A 16,814-nucleotide genomic window follows, 5' to 3' on the forward strand; every position below is an offset into this window, starting at 1 on the left:
TTTTGAAAGCACTTGTCTCTGTTGCAAAGGGTCTCTTTGGCTGCATAAATTGAGTCACATGCAAGGGTAGTCTCGGTATTTATCATGGAGTGTATATTGATCACAATAAAATCGTGAAATGCATAATATAATTTGCAGTTTGCACTTGTATAGGTAGGAGGGCTTCATCTTATAGCTGGCTTGTCGGCTCAGTAAGTTGTTGCCAATGTAAGTGAAATCTGAGTCTCTGCAACATGCTGGCTTGTAGGTGGGAATGCTGGTGCTTGCCACCCGCTCCTGAGGGACTGTTCACTGCAGGGTAAATGGGCACAGACAAAAGGTGAGATTGATGGAGAATCTCCCCTAGCCTTCCTGAGGGATGCTTGGCTAAAAATGAAAATCTTCTCAGCCAGAAAAACAAGCAGAGTTAGCAGTATGGGAAGAGAAGAAGGATACATCGTCATTTTGCTCTAAGTCTCACATTTGGGTGAGCAGAATTGGTGATGGCAATCTAATTTTTGTTAGGATGTTGTATTGCTCAGGCACCCACCAGCTCTGTCCTCTTCCAGCAGCTGGTCTGTTGTGGGAAGCCTGCAGGTGAGTCCCACCAGCCTCAGGAGTGTGGGAAGCTGCTGGAGGCAGCAGGGTGGGGGTGGCTGTTGGTCCCTGCTCAGGGAGTGATGGGCAGCTCCCATCTGCTTTAGGCAGCTGCCAGTGTAGAGGTCTGCCCACTCCTGGGCTGGGTGTGGGGTGCTTGCTCACCTCCCAGGACAGGCAGAAGGTGGGATGGCAGCAGGCCAAGGCACTGTCACCCCATGGACTGGGATGCTTCTCACCACCCACCATGTCCAGGGGAGGATGCCTGGACAAAGAGTGTGCTCCTTTCAGAGTGCACTTTTTTTCTGCAGGCTCACTGTGAAGAAAGTCATGTGGGAGCATATTTTTGACAGCATCCTCTGGACAAAATATGAATTTTCTCTTTGTTTTCCAGTCACGTGAGAGAGCCACAGGGCCGATTTTCTGACTGACACACAAGAGCTTTTACAGCCCTGGTACAAGATAAGAGGTTGCAGAGGGGAATTCTTTGAATGCAAAACCCAGAGATGTCATTATGGCATTGAAACCTGAACCTGGACATCACTCAACCTCTCCTTCCTCCTCCAAATCCCTCTCCTAAACCCATTGCTTTGCAGCCAGCTTTCCATGTTCCAGGCTATCAGTCCACAGGCCACAAGATGTTATTCAGCCACAAAATAGAGGAGTTAGCAGTAATGTCTGTAAAAGCAAGCCTATATTTAGGAATTAGTGTTCTGTTTATGTCAACAAAGCCAGGTAACACTCCCAGACAAAAAATACTGAAAATAAAATTATTTCTTCTTGGTGATGGATGGCAGGCATCCAGATTTTCTGTCCAGGAGGAGTGTTAAAGCAAGTCCTCTTGCCCTTTGTTTGTCCCTTGAGAGATAGCTTGACTTGGTGACTCTGCAGAGATGGACAGCTGTGTGTGCTGGTGGTCTTCCCCTGCAGGAGTGGAAGGGGAGGAAGAGGAGGGGGACAGGGCTGCCAGGGAGAGACAAGAGGGTGCCAGGCTCTTTCTCAGTGCAAGTTCCTTGAAGCTTATCCTGAGTAGTCCCTGCTGAAGACCAGCAGGGATCTTCCTGTTTCTCCTCAGTGTCTTGAACTTGGCTCTTCTCTTCCTCTGTGTTGCAGAATGGTCATACAATGTGTAGCTTTCCTGGCATTTCTCATCCTGCATTTGCAAGTGTGGTCAAGCCTCTGCATCTCTTTACCTATAATTTATTGCTGTGATTCATAATACCTTGTCAGAAAAACCTGTATTAATTTTTCACATGTCTGGACTACATGCTCCTGCTAGAAAAATATTTCAGCTCAGGCCTGGTTGCAGAATGTGGGTTTATCTTTGTTTTTTTGACTCCTCTTTTTGATTGTGTTGTTTGCTACCTGTTCCATGTTAGCATGCTTCAGCATACAGAAGGGGCAGCACATTGTCCCTCACCTTGTTGCCACCACATGTCCTCTGCAGATGCGTCAGATGTCCTGCTCAGGCATTAACAGAAGGCTTCTGGGGATTACTATGGGTAGGTATAAACTCACCAGAATCACATCCCAGAGACACATTACACCCTGAGAGGTGCCTCAGTTCATTACCCAAAGGGCCAGCATGGCTTTTTCTGCATGCCATCAACATCCCTTCCCTACATCACCATATGCAGGTGTCTCTGTGTGCTGACATTTCTAGCCTTCATCTTTTCCCTCCAGAATTTCTGTTTCTGCCTGTGCAGTAAGGTGGAAGTACCTGCCCTGCCAGATGAGGATGGCTTTCCTAATCTAATTCAGAGCCTCTTATCAAAGCAGGTTTTGCTGTGCCATGTGCAGCTGACTCAAAGTTAGGAGGGCAAGAATGAGGCACTCAGATTCCTCCAGATGCAAAAGTCACCTCTGACCCAGCTATGGAGGGGAGGGAAAGAGAAATATCTCCTTGTTGCTGCCAGGGAAGGCTCCCTGGTAGCCCTGCCAAAAGCCCCAGCTGTCCACAGCTCAGCTGCTGCAGCAGCTTCCCCCCCTGGACTCCAGGCTCTTGCCCACACCAGGCAGTCGAAGCAAAGGTGTGACTTCAAGTGGGTTTAAGTGAGCTGTGACTAATTTCCCATGAATGCAAGACTTAGAAAAATCGATTTGTTCCTATGGGACTGCTGACAAATGTGTGTAAGTTTACACAGGGGAATTTCCAGCTCGATGGGCTGCAAATGAGTACAGGAGTTCACTCAAACACTTAAGAAGCATGTGAGGCACTGAAAATAAAATAGTTAATAATATATTTAATTTAATGTTATTTATTACAATTGCATGCAAAGGATAGTATTCATTTTCATGCAGAAATCCATGAAAACCTTCACTTTTATATCTTGCTGAAGTGCACAGTTTCCAGGCTGCTGTTGCATGCAGACTGAGGGCCATGCTTTAAAAATTGGGGTCTACCCCTGGATGAGTAGGACACACACTCAGCTGTCTGCTGCATTTTTCAGATTCAAGCCCTATACAGTCATAAGGCAGAATAAACATTAAAGGTTTCTACAAGGCACCAAACTGAGAAAGCATTGTAGTTATTGACTAAAAGAGAAGAAAGTATTCTGATTACATGTACAGTATGATGGCAAAATGATTTTATACAGTAATGAAGGGGCTTTAGCTTAAATTTGAGGATGAGATATTTATTGCTTGTACAGTTGTGTGATAAATTATTGGCAAGTAGAAGCACAGATGGCTTTCCCTTAAGATCAGGCATCACATGTCACAAATTATCTGGGAAATTGTCATTTTAAAAATAACTCTGGAACAAATGCCAAGCTGAAAGGGATATCAGTGTCTAATAAACAGATATAAACACAGCAGTGCCCAAAACTAAAATATATTTGAATTAAACTATCGGAGAGAGACTATATATAATTATTACTTATACAATTAGTACCTATTCTCTAGCAACACAAATGAAAACTTTTCACACTGTATTTCTTCTGGTTTTTTTCTCATCAGGAAATTCAAATAATGTTTTTCATGCATATTTAATCTGCCCATGGAGTTAATAGCACAAATAGACATGTTGGATTTTTATGTTACAGGTCCCAAGAGCAAAATCTTACCCAAACAAACTTAAGCCCAGTTACAGGCAGGCAGTTTTGTTTGGTTTTAAGGTGGCGAGATGTTTACACCCTGAAGCGTTCGAGCTTCAGAGCAGCTATCACTCCCATTGTCTTCTGCAGTAACCACACGTACTTCACATCTTGGAAAGATCCTGGATCCTGCCAAAATGCACGGGCAAAAGGACATCCTGCCTCTCGTGGCCACGGCTGCTGGCTCACAACAGAATGCCTGTTAGGCTGCACAGGCTGGGGCGAGCCCCTCGCTCTCCATTGACCAGCAAAGATGAGGAAAGGGAGCAGATGGCCTTTGCTTATCACTCCCACAGCTCCTCGAGGGGTGAAGGCTGCCATGTGTGAGCGAGGAGAGCCAGGGCCCCTCGGCCTCCCCCCGTCCCCGGCAGCCGTCACCTGTCCCAGCCTGTCCTGCTCTCACGCGCATATATGGGCAGGCAGGACGGAGCTCATGACGCAGCGCTGCTAAAAACAGCCCCGGCTCTGCTCGGCCCCTCGCTCAAACAATGACCTGAGCAGCCCAGAGAGCCCCTGATCCCAGCACAGCCCTGGACTTACCTCAGGGGGAATTACCCCAGAACCTCTCCGCAAGGCCGCGGCCCGGAGCGCATGCCCCAGGAAAAGCTAGGGATGAGCACCTCCCTGAGCTACAAGTCGTTCTCCAAAGAGCAGCAGACTATGGATAACCTGGAGAAGCAGCTGATCTGCCCCATCTGTCTGGAGATGTTCACCAAGCCAGTGGTCATCCTGCCCTGCCAGCACAACCTCTGTCGGAAGTGCGCCAGTGACATCTTCCAGGTAGGTTTCTTCCCACAGAGGGCTCTGCTTCCCAAGCAGGACTGGCTGGAATGAATGGGAAAGAAGATTTTTAGTATGTTTTGGTAGATGAATTTTAGCAGTTGGTGAGACAGGGTGGGGGGAGTGATTTAAGGCCAAAGTTGGTGTATCTGGGGCCAGGGCTGAGCTCACAGCAGGTGAAAGTGCCACCTGTTGGCTGTGGTGACATGGCCAAGCGTGAGCCGAGGGACTGGCCCCTCGCCCAGCAGCCACCAGGTGCTGTCCCGGGGTGACGCGTCGGAATTACCCTCTCATTGGGCATAGTGACAAATGGTTTCCTACCAAATGGTGCTTTTGCAAGAGGCTTCCATGGTTCTTCATGGCCGTACTTCCCTCCCCTTGTGCTTCTTGGCAAGAGCAGGCCTCCAACCCCTACCTGCCGACCAGGGGAGGCACGACGGTGGCGTCGGGAGGCCGCTTCCGCTGCCCCTCCTGCAGGCACGAGGTGGTGCTGGACCGGCACGGCGTCTACGGGCTGCAGAGGAACCTGCTGGTGGAGAACATCATCGACATCTACAAGCAGGAGTCCACAAGGTAACACGGGAACGTGTGTCCTTCAGGGGTTGATTTAGTCGTTTTGTCCCTTGGAAAAGTAGAAAGGGATTGTGCTGCCGTGCCTGGCTGTCTGCTGCGCCATAAAGCTCTCAATGAGGACAAAAAACTGTATCCAAATAGATGCTGAGCTTCCCTGTTTCCACTTACAGCAGAGGATTGGGCATATTTATTCACATGAGCAACACTTCCCTGTGCAAGCAAGGCCCTTGAGGGCAGCACAGATACTCACACGATTAAGGGAAAAGTATCTTGGTTAACATCATTTATTGCAAAAACAGTTCAGACAATTCTTTTTTCTCTCTTACCTGTGTGTTCTCATGCTAAAGAAGGGAAAGGATTTAAAATCTTATTAGAAAACCCAGAGGTACAGACAGTGCAAACAAGGTACCCTGAATCATAATGCCAAATGAAAATTCTGTTAAAAATATCTCCACTCCTGTCAATTTGGGATGTGAACTCATGAAGTCAAGTCTTACTTAGGAGTCTGTAAAAGAGAAAGAAGCTATCAGAGCTGAGTGGCTGTGCACAAGAATCAAGACCTCAGGGTAGGGAAATGGGTTCATTTTAAAAAGTAAGATTACTTCTGAATGGTAATTTCTTACATTTGATGTGTAATGGATCCAGAAACAGAAAAATGTTTTCTCATCTTTATTTTCTTGGGATAGGTTGGATTCATGGTACCTCTTGTGGAGAACTTAGTAGGGGGGGAGGGTGAAGGAGATAATCCTCTCCCTCTACTTTGCTCTTATGAGACCCCATCTGGAGTACTGCATCCAGCTCTGGAGTCCTTAGCACAAGAAAATCATGGACCTGTGGAGTGAGTCCAGAGGAGGGGCACAAAGATGCTCAGAGAGCTGGAGAGGAACTTTTGGCAAGGGCATGAAGTCATAGGACATGCTTTTAACTGAAAGAGAATAGGTTTAGATTAGATATAGAAAGAAATTCTTCACTATGAGGGTGGTGAAGCACTGGCACAGGTTGCCCAGAGAGGTTGTGAATGCTCCATCACTGACAGTGTTCAAGGCCAGGAGGGATGGGGCTTCACACAACCTGGGCTAGTGAAAGGTGTCCCTGCCCAAGGTAGAGGCATTGGAGGTTCATGATCTCTCAAGCCCTTTCCAACCCAAACCATTCTAGAATTCTGTGATTCTTTGATGAAGTTAACCTGGCCCCAGGTGACCAAGCAAGGAGCTCTCACCCAGGGAAGCTGTTTTTTGTCACCAGCATGAATCCTTAGATTTGGTTCTGTATGGTAAGGTGTTTTGTTCACCTGGAAGGTGTGATCCTGGCCATGTTCCCTGACAGTCTTCTGGCTCCACAACAAGGAGCTGGGTTTCCCAGGGAAATCACTGGTCCAGGTGGGCACAACCAACAGAATCCAGTCCCTGGGATGGCTGAGGATGCTTCCTCCAGCAGAGGAGGACAGTCACCAGCAGAGAGAATGCTTTGGAGCCTGATGGTGGCTTTGGCTGTTCTCAGCTGTTTGAATCTCTCTGAGGACTGTCACAGCTGGGCATAGGTTGGAGCTCCAAAGCACTGGAGAGCACGAAGTTGGCTTAAAATTGTCCTTTCTCCTGCCCTTTACAGTTTGTGCCAAGTAAAGGTCAGCTACCTCTGTGTGTGTCACTGATACTCAAATATTATTTTAGCCAGGAAAATCTCAGAGGAAATGAATCAACAAAATTGTGGTGGTGGACTTTGCTTTTGATCAAATAAGCTGGACATGTGTGGCCTCATGTCTTCCTTGGTTTTGGTTTTTTTTCAGCTCACAGTTGTATTTAACTTAAAAAAAAAAAACCAAAACCAAAACCAAAACCAAAAACAAAAAAAAAGAAGAACTTTGTGGGAAACTGGAACAAAATACAATTAAGTAGAAATCTAAGAATAGATTTAGTAGACTTTTTAAAAATTCCATGAAAGTAAAACTCATGATAAATAAAATGAGAGAAAAAAAACCCACATAGATTTCCTTATGGATTTGTCCAAAAGATTTATTTAATCTGTTAAGGTACTTATTTAACCTTCATGTATGTCCTAAGAATGAAAGTTATTGTCATGGGTTACATAGTGGCAGCAATGCATAGCAGTATTATCTAAACTATTCCACCCTTTGTGGGCCTCAGCTGCTTATCTCCCTCTGCCTAACATTCCTTGGGCTTCCCAGAGAATGTGAGCAGATCTTTCATGGCTTTTCCCTGTGCTGTCCCATTAAAAGCAAAAAGTCAAGAGAAATCAAGTCTTCCCCACTTCTTCCTTTTGCACCAGTCTCTTCCATCCTGACAACTGGGGTCTGGCAGAGATATGTAGGAAGAAGGGTGAGATGTGATCTTTGCCTCCTTGTTCTTCCCAAGACAATCCTTCAAACTGGCAGCACAGATTTCCAGACAGGAACCTCTTCCCATCAAGTCCTCCTGTGGGTGTAATTCACTATAACTTCATGTGCCAGAATGAGGCCATCTCCCCTCTGCATTTCATACAAACTTAGAGAAAAGGGAGCAAGGGAGCAAGCTTTGACACCTGCTTAAGCAAAACAGCCTATTTTGAAAGCTATTTCTCTCTCTCTAGTTGTTTGGGGTTTTTTTTTTTGTTTTTTTGTTTGTTTGTTTTTGGTTGTTTTGTTGTGTTGTTTTCTTTTTTGTAATTGGATTTTTTATTTGAATTAAAGAATTGGGGTTTTTAAAATAAAAACTGGGGCAGAAGCTGGACTGAGGTTGGGAGAGTCCACCTCAGCCCTCATATGCAACCCCTTCTATTACTGAGTATCACATCATATGGTCTTTTATCCCATTGCTCATCAAATTCCAGCTGATGGCAGCATAGCCTGTTGCCCAATTTAGAATGTGTTAGCAACACAAGGGAGGAATTCTTCAAGCAGGAGGTGGCTTGTAAAAAGCTTTAAAATACAGCAAAGGACTGAAAACAGTGGAAATTGAGTTAGCTAAAAATTAAACCAGTCTTTGGAAATCTGTAGGCCACTGATCACCTAAACTATCTGAGGAACATCAGGATCCCTGCTGTCACCAGGAAAAAGTAGCAATGGGAGGCTGTGACTTTTTGTGAAATCTGACAGGTTCTAATGATCTCAGCTGGCTATTCCAAATCAAAAGGTGCTTTGGGCTTTGTTACCAGCTGAAGCCTGAGCAGGAGGGTCAAACACTCTTTCTGCCTTGCACTTACCAGGGAGAGCCTGAAGTACAGGCTGTCTCTGCAGCAGGGATGGAACAGAGTGTGCAGCAGGGACCAAGCTGTGCTGAGAGCAGCTTACAGGGGCTCTGTGATGGTGCTGATGCCCTGCAGGGCCAGCACTGCCAGAAATCTCTGTCCCTGACAGCTCGAGGTCTTAGCCCAAGCTCCCAAGGCAGGATGTGTCTCTCTAGGCCAGGCTGCAGGAGTGTCTGGGGATCTCAGACAAGCTGGGCCAGGGAAATGTGCTCCCTGACCACTGGTCACCAAGAGAGGAGGAGCCCCACAAGATGTGCAGTAAAAGAGATGAGGAATGGGATCATCTGAATCTTTTCCAACTCTCCACAGGACAAAGCCCCAAGCTCACCTGCACCAATAGTTTTCTTGAGCTGGGTATTCATGATAATGGTGCAACAGAGTTGCAGGAATACTTATGTCCACTTATGTCCACTTCTATAGCCTTCTCATTTTTCCAGCCCCATTTCTACCCTGGGTATTGGTGGGCTTTTCATTGCTTTTGAGAAAGTCCATCACTGTGGCTTATTTTCAAGGACCACCTTCCTCCAAGGTCAAAAATGGTCTATCCCCATATACAGGAACTCAAGCAATGGTAACCAAAAAAAACCTGTGTTACGAAGGAGCTCCTAATAAAAATAAACTGTTAAAAAAAGAAGCAAAAAGAAGTCAGACAGGTGATTCAGCAAGATTTTGAGATGCTCTCCAAGACCATGCAGATGAAGTTAAAAACATTAAAAAATCAAAGTCCATCTGGAACTGATTACGATGAGAGACAGGGAGGCTAATGAGAGCTTCTACAGCTGCATCAGCAGCAGAAGGAAGATTAGGAAAAGTTCACTACTAAAGAGAGCCTTATGTAACACAGGACATAGAAATGTACTCAGTGCCACCTTCACCTCAGACTTTACTATTCAGTTGAGTTTTATGGAATGGTAGCATCCCGAAACCAGTGGGAAAGTCTAGAGCAAGGAAGACTCACTTTTGGTGAAGGGAGATCAGGTTAAAGAATATTAAAAAAAAATTGGATATCCCAATGGGAGGCATTGATAAGTGGTGAGGAATCTGACATATTGCAAGGTCACGCTCAATGATCTTTGAAAGGCTGTGGTAATTGAAACAGTTTCCTGTGGCAAAAAGAAAGTAAATGTTCTTCCAGTCCTCAAGGAATGCAAGGAAGAGAATCAAGGGAGCTACAGGCTAGTCATACACACTGGTCCTCCCTAGAAAGTATCTCACACAAACTCTCCTGGAAACCATTTGCAAATATATAAATGACATGAAGGTGATTAGAAATAGCCAGTGTGAATTTATGAAGAGGAAATCAGCATGACCAATCTGATAGCCTTTTATAGTGAGATGACTAACTCAGTTCGTGAGAGGAGAGCAGTAGATACTGTTGTCTAGATTTTAGACACTGTCTCCTGTGACATCTTTATTGAAATACTGTGAAAATAAGGCTTAGAGTGGACAGTGGAAAGTGAACTGGACCAAAAAATACCAGACGTAAAGGGTTGTGATGAGCAGCATGAAGTCAAGTGGAGGCCAGTCATTTGTACTATATGCCCAGACTGATACTGTGGCAAATGCAGTTTCATATCTTCACTAATGACCTGACTGTGCCTCACAGAATCATGCAGATCCTCTCCATCCCCCGACCAGATGCAGACACCAGGTGATGTGATGCCACAGGAATGGTTACAGTTGTCTTAGGATCCTCAGTAAAAACACTGTAAGAATTGGATTCAGGATTTCAGTAGAGACTTTTTGGATTTGAAAAAATCCTACAGAAAACAAGCTTTCTAACAGCAATTTTCCTAAGGTCTTACTATGTTCTCAATTAAAGTGTGCTTCTTTATCTGCCCAGCAACTTTGCACTGCCTCACCAAATCACAGTCACAGAATGACTGAGACTGGAAGGAGCCTCTGGAGTTCTGGTCCACCTGCTGCTCAAGCAGGACCACCTGGAGCCAGTTTTCCAGGACCATGTGCAGATGGTTCACGAGTATCTTCAAGGATAGAAACTCCACAACCATCCTGGGCAACCTGTGCCAGTGCTCAGTCACTCTCACAGTAAAAAAGTGTTTTCTGATCTTCAGAAAACCATCTTCATCTCCCATGTTTCAGTTTGTGCTCATTGCCTCTGACCCTGGCATTGAAAAGTGCCTGACTCCATCCTCATTACACCCTCCGTTAGGTATTTAGATAACTGAAGGTATTTATAAGATCAAGGTCATTGTTAATATTCCCCTTAACCTTCTTTGATCCAGGCTGAAAGTTCCAGCTCTCTCAGCCTTTCCTCCCAGGATAGTTGCTGTAGACCCTTGATCATCTTCAGAGCCCTTTTCTGGACTCCTTTCAGTATGTCAATGTCTTCATATACTGGGCAGACCAGAAAAGCAGCCAGTCAGTTCTTCTGGCATGGTCCAAGCACAATTTCAGTAGGAAAGAATAAGCCTCTGGTAGTCAAACACAAGTTTATCATCTCAAAGAGAAGAGTCCAAGAATGAGACCATGAAGTTATTATGACATTTCAGCAACCTGACATTTCTCTGGTCACCAGCACAGCTGGTGAATCTTTTCTGTTACTAAAGCCATGTGGTCATTTTCCCATCAGCTGTTTCAGAAACAATCTCCATTTAAAACTTATATGTTGTGTTTTGGCTTTTGCTACCCCAACATAGATCTAAAGGATCCTGTCTGAAGTCAGGTGTGCTAAAAATCTCTCCTTTTGCACTGCCTGGGGAGGAGACTGTAAATCTGTTTATTTCTAGTCTCCTGACACTGTCTTTAGGGCCCCAGTAGTTCAGGGAGTTCTGCCAGGTTGCTTCCAGCTCTTGGCGGCACCTTTGAAGCTTGGCTGCTTCTGGCTGAACTTGCTTGACACCATCACCTTTTGCTCTGTGTAATGTGTCTTTCATGCAAGTGGCACCGTTCCAGTGTCCAATAAAATTCTAGTCGTTTCTGGCTCTGATCTTGTAAATATTTGCAGGAGGAGCTGCTACCTCAGGCTTAATCAATCACTTTGAAATTCATTGTATTGCACTTACACATGAGTCCTCCCACTGGTGCACTATGACATGAATATATTAGGGGCTGTTTGCAGTAATCTGCAAACAATGTAAAGCATTTTTTAGGGAGGAGACACACCTCTTTTGACTAGCATTGAAACAATGCTGGATTTGACAAAGTGCCTTATGTTAACGAATGCTGGAAATCTGACCCAAATAACACAGACTTTCTTCAGAAGTGTTTGTCTTGTTTTATTCTGGTATATCATGCTATATGGCACATTACAGATTTTCCTTATGAACCCTTTAAATCCCAGGGCACTCTTGAAATTAAAAAAAAAAACAAAACAAAAAAAACCCAAAAACACAAATGTGTGAGACATTTTATTTCTTGCTAGATACTTTCTTTAATGCATCTGACTGATCGTATTCCATTCCCTTCAGAAGAGAAAATCTGTACTTTGTCATTAAAAAATAAATGCCACATCCACTCTACCAAACAGTATGAAAAAACTCTGCTGTAATATAATATAAAATAATTGGTTTTTTCCATACATTTTAAGCTTTAATGGAATGGCTGGTTGCCTCCTTGCTACAGAGCTCTGTAGAAAGGCTTTAAAAAAGGTGTCCATGTAATTCCATTAAATTCCATAGTTTCTAATGATGAAAAAAATATTTATATGATGTGACTGTTCCACTTGATACAGGTAAGTCATAGTTCTCTTTCCAAACAGTAGCAGAAGGAGATAATGCTTTATGCTGAAAATATTCAACGTTGCCACAGTAACAGTGGTGGCTTTTGAAGGCTTGAACTGCAGACACACTCTTTCTATCAGTCTCCTGGCCCCTGTCTTCTGCACCACATCCTTACATGCTCATGTGTTTGCCACAGGTGTGCTCAGGGTGCTGAGCCTGGAGTGTGGGCTCAGGAAAGCACCACCCTGCCCACACACACCACACCAGAGCTGTCACTTGTGCTGGGAATGTTGGTCAAGTGGTTCATTTGAAGGGAGCTTCAACTAAATGATCCTAAGATAGCTGGTTGTGCAGACTTGTGTGTATACAGCTAAATTGTTTTGGTGAAGAGAAGATCAGACTGAGCTATAATGTGGTGACAGTTCCTAGCTTAGTACAGGAGAGGAACACTTGTGTAGCCCATGCCCTTTCTGCTGGGCACAGATGAATAAACTACTGCTAAAACATTTGACACTGTGAAGTTAGACATGTACCGCCTGGCTGAAATTGTGTGACACCTTGTTTTGGTTGCTGGCCTAATGTAAATGCTGTAAGGACCCAGGGCTGTTTGGTATTGACAGTCCTGACCAGGGCCTCACAAAGCTCAGCAGCAGAGATTCAGAGTTATGGGCCTAAAGGTTCATCAGTATCTACAATTCTTGCTCAAAATCAGCCTCCCCCATAACAGCTTTGCTGCATTAAGCCAAGTGCGCAGCAATTTGCATGATGAACCAGAAAGAAATTACATATGTTTCACATTTCAGACAGATGTTAGATAACATGCTAATTAAAATACATGAGTAGTCTGAGTCCAGGCTTAGTGAAGTTATTTAAATTTTTAAATATGAGCAAGTGTTCTGTCACTCCAAGTCACATTCCTCATTCATATGGGAATCCCCATATGAAGTCATGTTGCTGTTTTGTCATCACATCATATTGTGTCAGGACATTAAGCTGTACTCTTGTCTCTTTAGTCATCCCATGTGGCAGGTTTAAGTCTATGCTGCATACTCAGTCAACCTTGGATGCTGCTACACAAATGTTCCACATTTCATGCTAACACTCTAAGTGTTGTTATCACAAACCCATGAGCACCATCTTTGTTTTAAACAAGTGGTTTCTTTTGCAGACCTGAAAGGAAGTGTGACCAGCCAATGTGTGAAGAGCACGAAGATGAGAGAATTAATATTTATTGTTTGAACTGTGAAATGCCCACCTGCTCTTTGTGCAAAATCTTTGGTGCCCACAAAGACTGTCAGGTTGCTCCTCTCACAAATGTTTACCAGCAGCAGAAGGTAAATATCTTTCAGTTTTTCAAAGTCCTTGAAGAAACTGACAGGACCATCAACAAGAAATTATTCCTATAAGCCTCCTGCGAGTTTCCAAAAGGGCCTGGGGTTGCCTTTGCCACTCTTGTGTCTGGCAAAGAGTGGCAAAGGCAACCCTAATTATAAGGCAGATTCTCTTATAAATCTGTAGAAACTGTTTAGAAACACAGGAAAATAAATTAATTAGAGAACGCACAAAAAATTATTACAATTTGTCCCAATTTTGATGTGGAGCTGAGAATCTCTCTTTTGAGTTCCTAATCCCTTTTTTGCAGTGCTTTTAAATCAGATAAACAAGTGGTATTTCCAGTACTAAGAACTGGAAAAACAACAGACCATTTCAAATCAAATAGTTATCTATCAGACACTTTTTCATTTAAGCATGCCATTTTTAAGAAAAGTTAAGTGAAAAACCTCCTCCTGCAATGAATGAAGGAATATTCAATAGTTGGCAGCACAGGATGTACCTAACATCTTCTGCCCTTGCTGTCACCAGTAAAAGACTTGTTTATTTTTAATACAGTGTTAATTTAAAACCTGACTCACTGGGTTATTCTCCTGAGATAAACAGCTCATTTTTCTGGAGGGCCCCAGTGGGGCAAGCAATCAGACAGGCCAAGTTTGCAATCCCAGCCTCCAACTTCATCACACAGATGCTTGTGTGTGTGTAAACTACAAATGAGAAGTTGCTTTAGGAAAGGAGTTAAAAACATCCCTTTGAATCAAAAAAGGTGGGAGAAGAAGGAGAAGTTTTTTGGACTGAATTCATGCCCCCAGTCACTCATTTTGCATGGAGATTTGCAAGCTATGTCTTCCTTTCCAGAGTGCCCATGAAAAGGGGCTGTCATGCCACGATGAGAGGTGTAACCTGGAGGCTGCAGGATGCTCCAGGATCCTGGAGCAGGATTCATGCTTCCAAGGAGCCTTTACAGAGCTGTGGAGGCCATGAGCACAGTTGTCTCTGTTACCACAGCCATGTGCCACGGGCCCCTTGCATTCCCAAGCACCCTCCCCAAGTTCCCTAGGACTGGCTTCTTTGTCTCTCTTAGGGATACCTCATCTCCATCCCCAAAGTAAGGTTATTTTCCTCCTTCACTCATTTTCCTCATGCCCACAGCTCATCCTCTACCTTCTTTTCTTTTCTCCTGTCCCCTCTCACCACAACCCCAATCCCACTGCCTGCACGCCATAGTCCCTCCAGGTCCATAGGCCACCTCTTCTCTATGCCAAGGCCAAGAGCTACAGTCCTCAGGGAAATACCACAGTGGTGTGGCTAGACCCAGACACTGACAAAACAACCCCTCAAGAGTCTTTTCTCTCAACAAACCCTAAAGAAATATTTATGGCCTATTGAAACAGCACTTGAGACTAAACCATCTAGAAGAACGAGAACAAAATGCTTCCCTCTTTCCAACAGTTTCTTCTCCATTAAAAATTCCAAAATGTCAATATTTTCACAGTGTGTTGAGGGAGGAAACAAATGTCAAAATACAAGCAGGTATCTTGTGGGCACATAAAGCTCCAATTTTTCTCAGTTCTGGTGAAAAGACAAAGTAATACCCTAGGTATAGCTTATCTGTCTGCTGCTCCCCACTGTTAGATGTGTCACCCTGAACTGTGTCAGCACCTGACACCCTTTTGCTTCCTCTCCCCTTACTGCCTAGTCTGAGCTGAGTGATGGCATTGCAGTCCTGGTGGGGAGCAATGACAGGATGCAAGGGATTGTCACACAGCTGGAGGAGACCTGCAAGACAGTTGAGGTAGGTACCACCTCTTTAAATGCAGTTATTTCAGTAGGACATCGCATCTTTTAAACTTCTGCTAATGATCATTCTTTGACAGACCTCATTTTACCCAAATGCATTCCCACATTGTTTCACTAAACCATTCCTTGTGACTTTGTACATTATCAAGATGTACTGCCTCAACCAAAGGGTACATCCTGCTCAGACCTCTAACATTTGCTGTATGGTAGAGGATAAAGAGTAAGGATAATCCATATCAGCAACTCTTGCTCAATATTCTTAGTGGAATAGGATCTCACTGAAGTTAAAAGCAGACCCGTCAAAATGCCATCAACTCCCAGCTCATTTAACATCTGAGATCAAATTCTAGAGCTGTAAAAGTCTGAAATCTAACAGGTTCAATGAACAGAGCCTTAGAGTCTCAGCCACAGGGTAGGCACAGCATGGTTCACAGTTATGTCAGTATTTGTTCTGTATTTTGTTGCCTTCTGCACAGAAGTAGCATTTTAATATGTTGTCCTTTAAGGAGTCCTGTTTTGTTGCTCATGGGAGAGAAGAGTTAGGGTTCTTTCTGGTGAAGGCCTCACTCTGGAAGAGCTGGAATTAGTTTTGTGTTATTCAATAGCAGAAGTGGATTTCACTTCCTCTGAGAGCTTTACATCAGCAAAGCAAATATAAACTTCAGCTTTGACCAATGTGAGCATCACAGAACAACAGGCTGAAAGAATTTCGTATGAATTGATTTTGTGATCAGAATTTGATGAAGCATCTAGTGAAGGAGTCACATCCCTCTCAGCCCAATTAGAATTATATTGACCCTTCAGAGCTGGAGCAGAAAGGAGAAATGGTAGGGAAAAATAAATTAATCCAAGATATACAGATTCTAATTAGTAAGAAAAAACAATTGCACAATCTATATACACAATTCCGAGCAAGAAGGAACAGAAAATGTCTGAGTTTGTTTCAAAGGACACAAAACCATTGGCCCAAGTAAAAGAGAGAGCACATTAATGGCAATCAGAACTTTGTAGCTGGGAAGCCTTCACACCACAAGGATGAAATTGGCTGCTATCAGGACTTTGCAGACAGAAATAAGCCTTTCAAGTAGGTTAACTGCAGAAATTTGAATTACACAAAAGCAAAAGCTTACACTCATTTAAGTTGAACTAGCTGAACCAGAAACAAATCTTCAAACAACTAGTCTGATGTATGGAGAAAACAATGTGCTAAAAATACCTTAAAAATACAAGTTTCTGAAACTAGCTTCCTCAGAGTCATCCACTCAGTTTAAAATATAACCTGTAAAGTCAAAGCCCAAAGAAAATGCAGCCACTTTACCTTCAGATGTTTTATTATTTGACCTTTAAAGTCAAAGATTGCAGAAAACAGATCTTAGAGTTTACATTGGCACTTCCGTGTTACATTTCAAGCAAATCTCATTTCCTACTATGCAAGAGCTTTGTCTGAATTGACATCAGTGTGTCCTTGAAGACAAGAAACTACAGCTGGAACTCAGAAATGTTTACACATGGGAATAACATAATCCAGGATTGGCTCTTCTTTCTACTTAACACTTTGTAGAGAACAATAAATATCTGCTTTAGGAGAAAAAACATGATCATTTTACTTTTAGCTGGGATAAGTAATAGTCTACAGTTCTACATTTAGCCACTACTCCTGTTAAACCTTAAAAACCAGAAAAACAACAAAAAAAAAAAACTTGTAAACTTTTAACTGATTGAAAAGTAACCT

At 43.7% G+C, this 16,814-nt stretch overlaps 1 protein-coding gene across 2 annotated transcripts in view; it reads left to right on the forward strand.

Annotated features, from left to right (window-relative positions):
* The first annotated feature begins 4,121 nt into the window (after nucleotides 1–4,121).
* Nucleotides 4,122–16,814, forward strand: part of TRIM55 (tripartite motif containing 55) — a 35,910-nt gene continuing 23,217 nt past the window's right edge. Inside the window, exons 1-4 of one of the 2 annotated variants that reach the window (XM_079301324.1) lie at nucleotides 4,122–4,451; nucleotides 4,852–5,024; nucleotides 13,119–13,284; nucleotides 14,982–15,077. In XM_079301324.1, coding sequence (XP_079157450.1) covers nucleotides 4,263–4,451; nucleotides 4,852–5,024; nucleotides 13,119–13,284; nucleotides 14,982–15,077 — 624 coding nt within the window. In that variant the 5' untranslated portion in view covers nucleotides 4,122–4,262. The remainder of the gene's footprint in view (nucleotides 4,452–4,851; nucleotides 5,025–13,118; nucleotides 13,285–14,981; nucleotides 15,078–16,814) is intronic. The other variant, XM_079301323.1, reaches the window with a different exon arrangement.

This window comes from Erithacus rubecula (assembly GCF_903797595.1).
Source record: "Erithacus rubecula genome assembly, chromosome: 3".
Lineage (NCBI taxonomy): Eukaryota > Metazoa > Chordata > Aves > Passeriformes > Muscicapidae > Erithacus > Erithacus rubecula.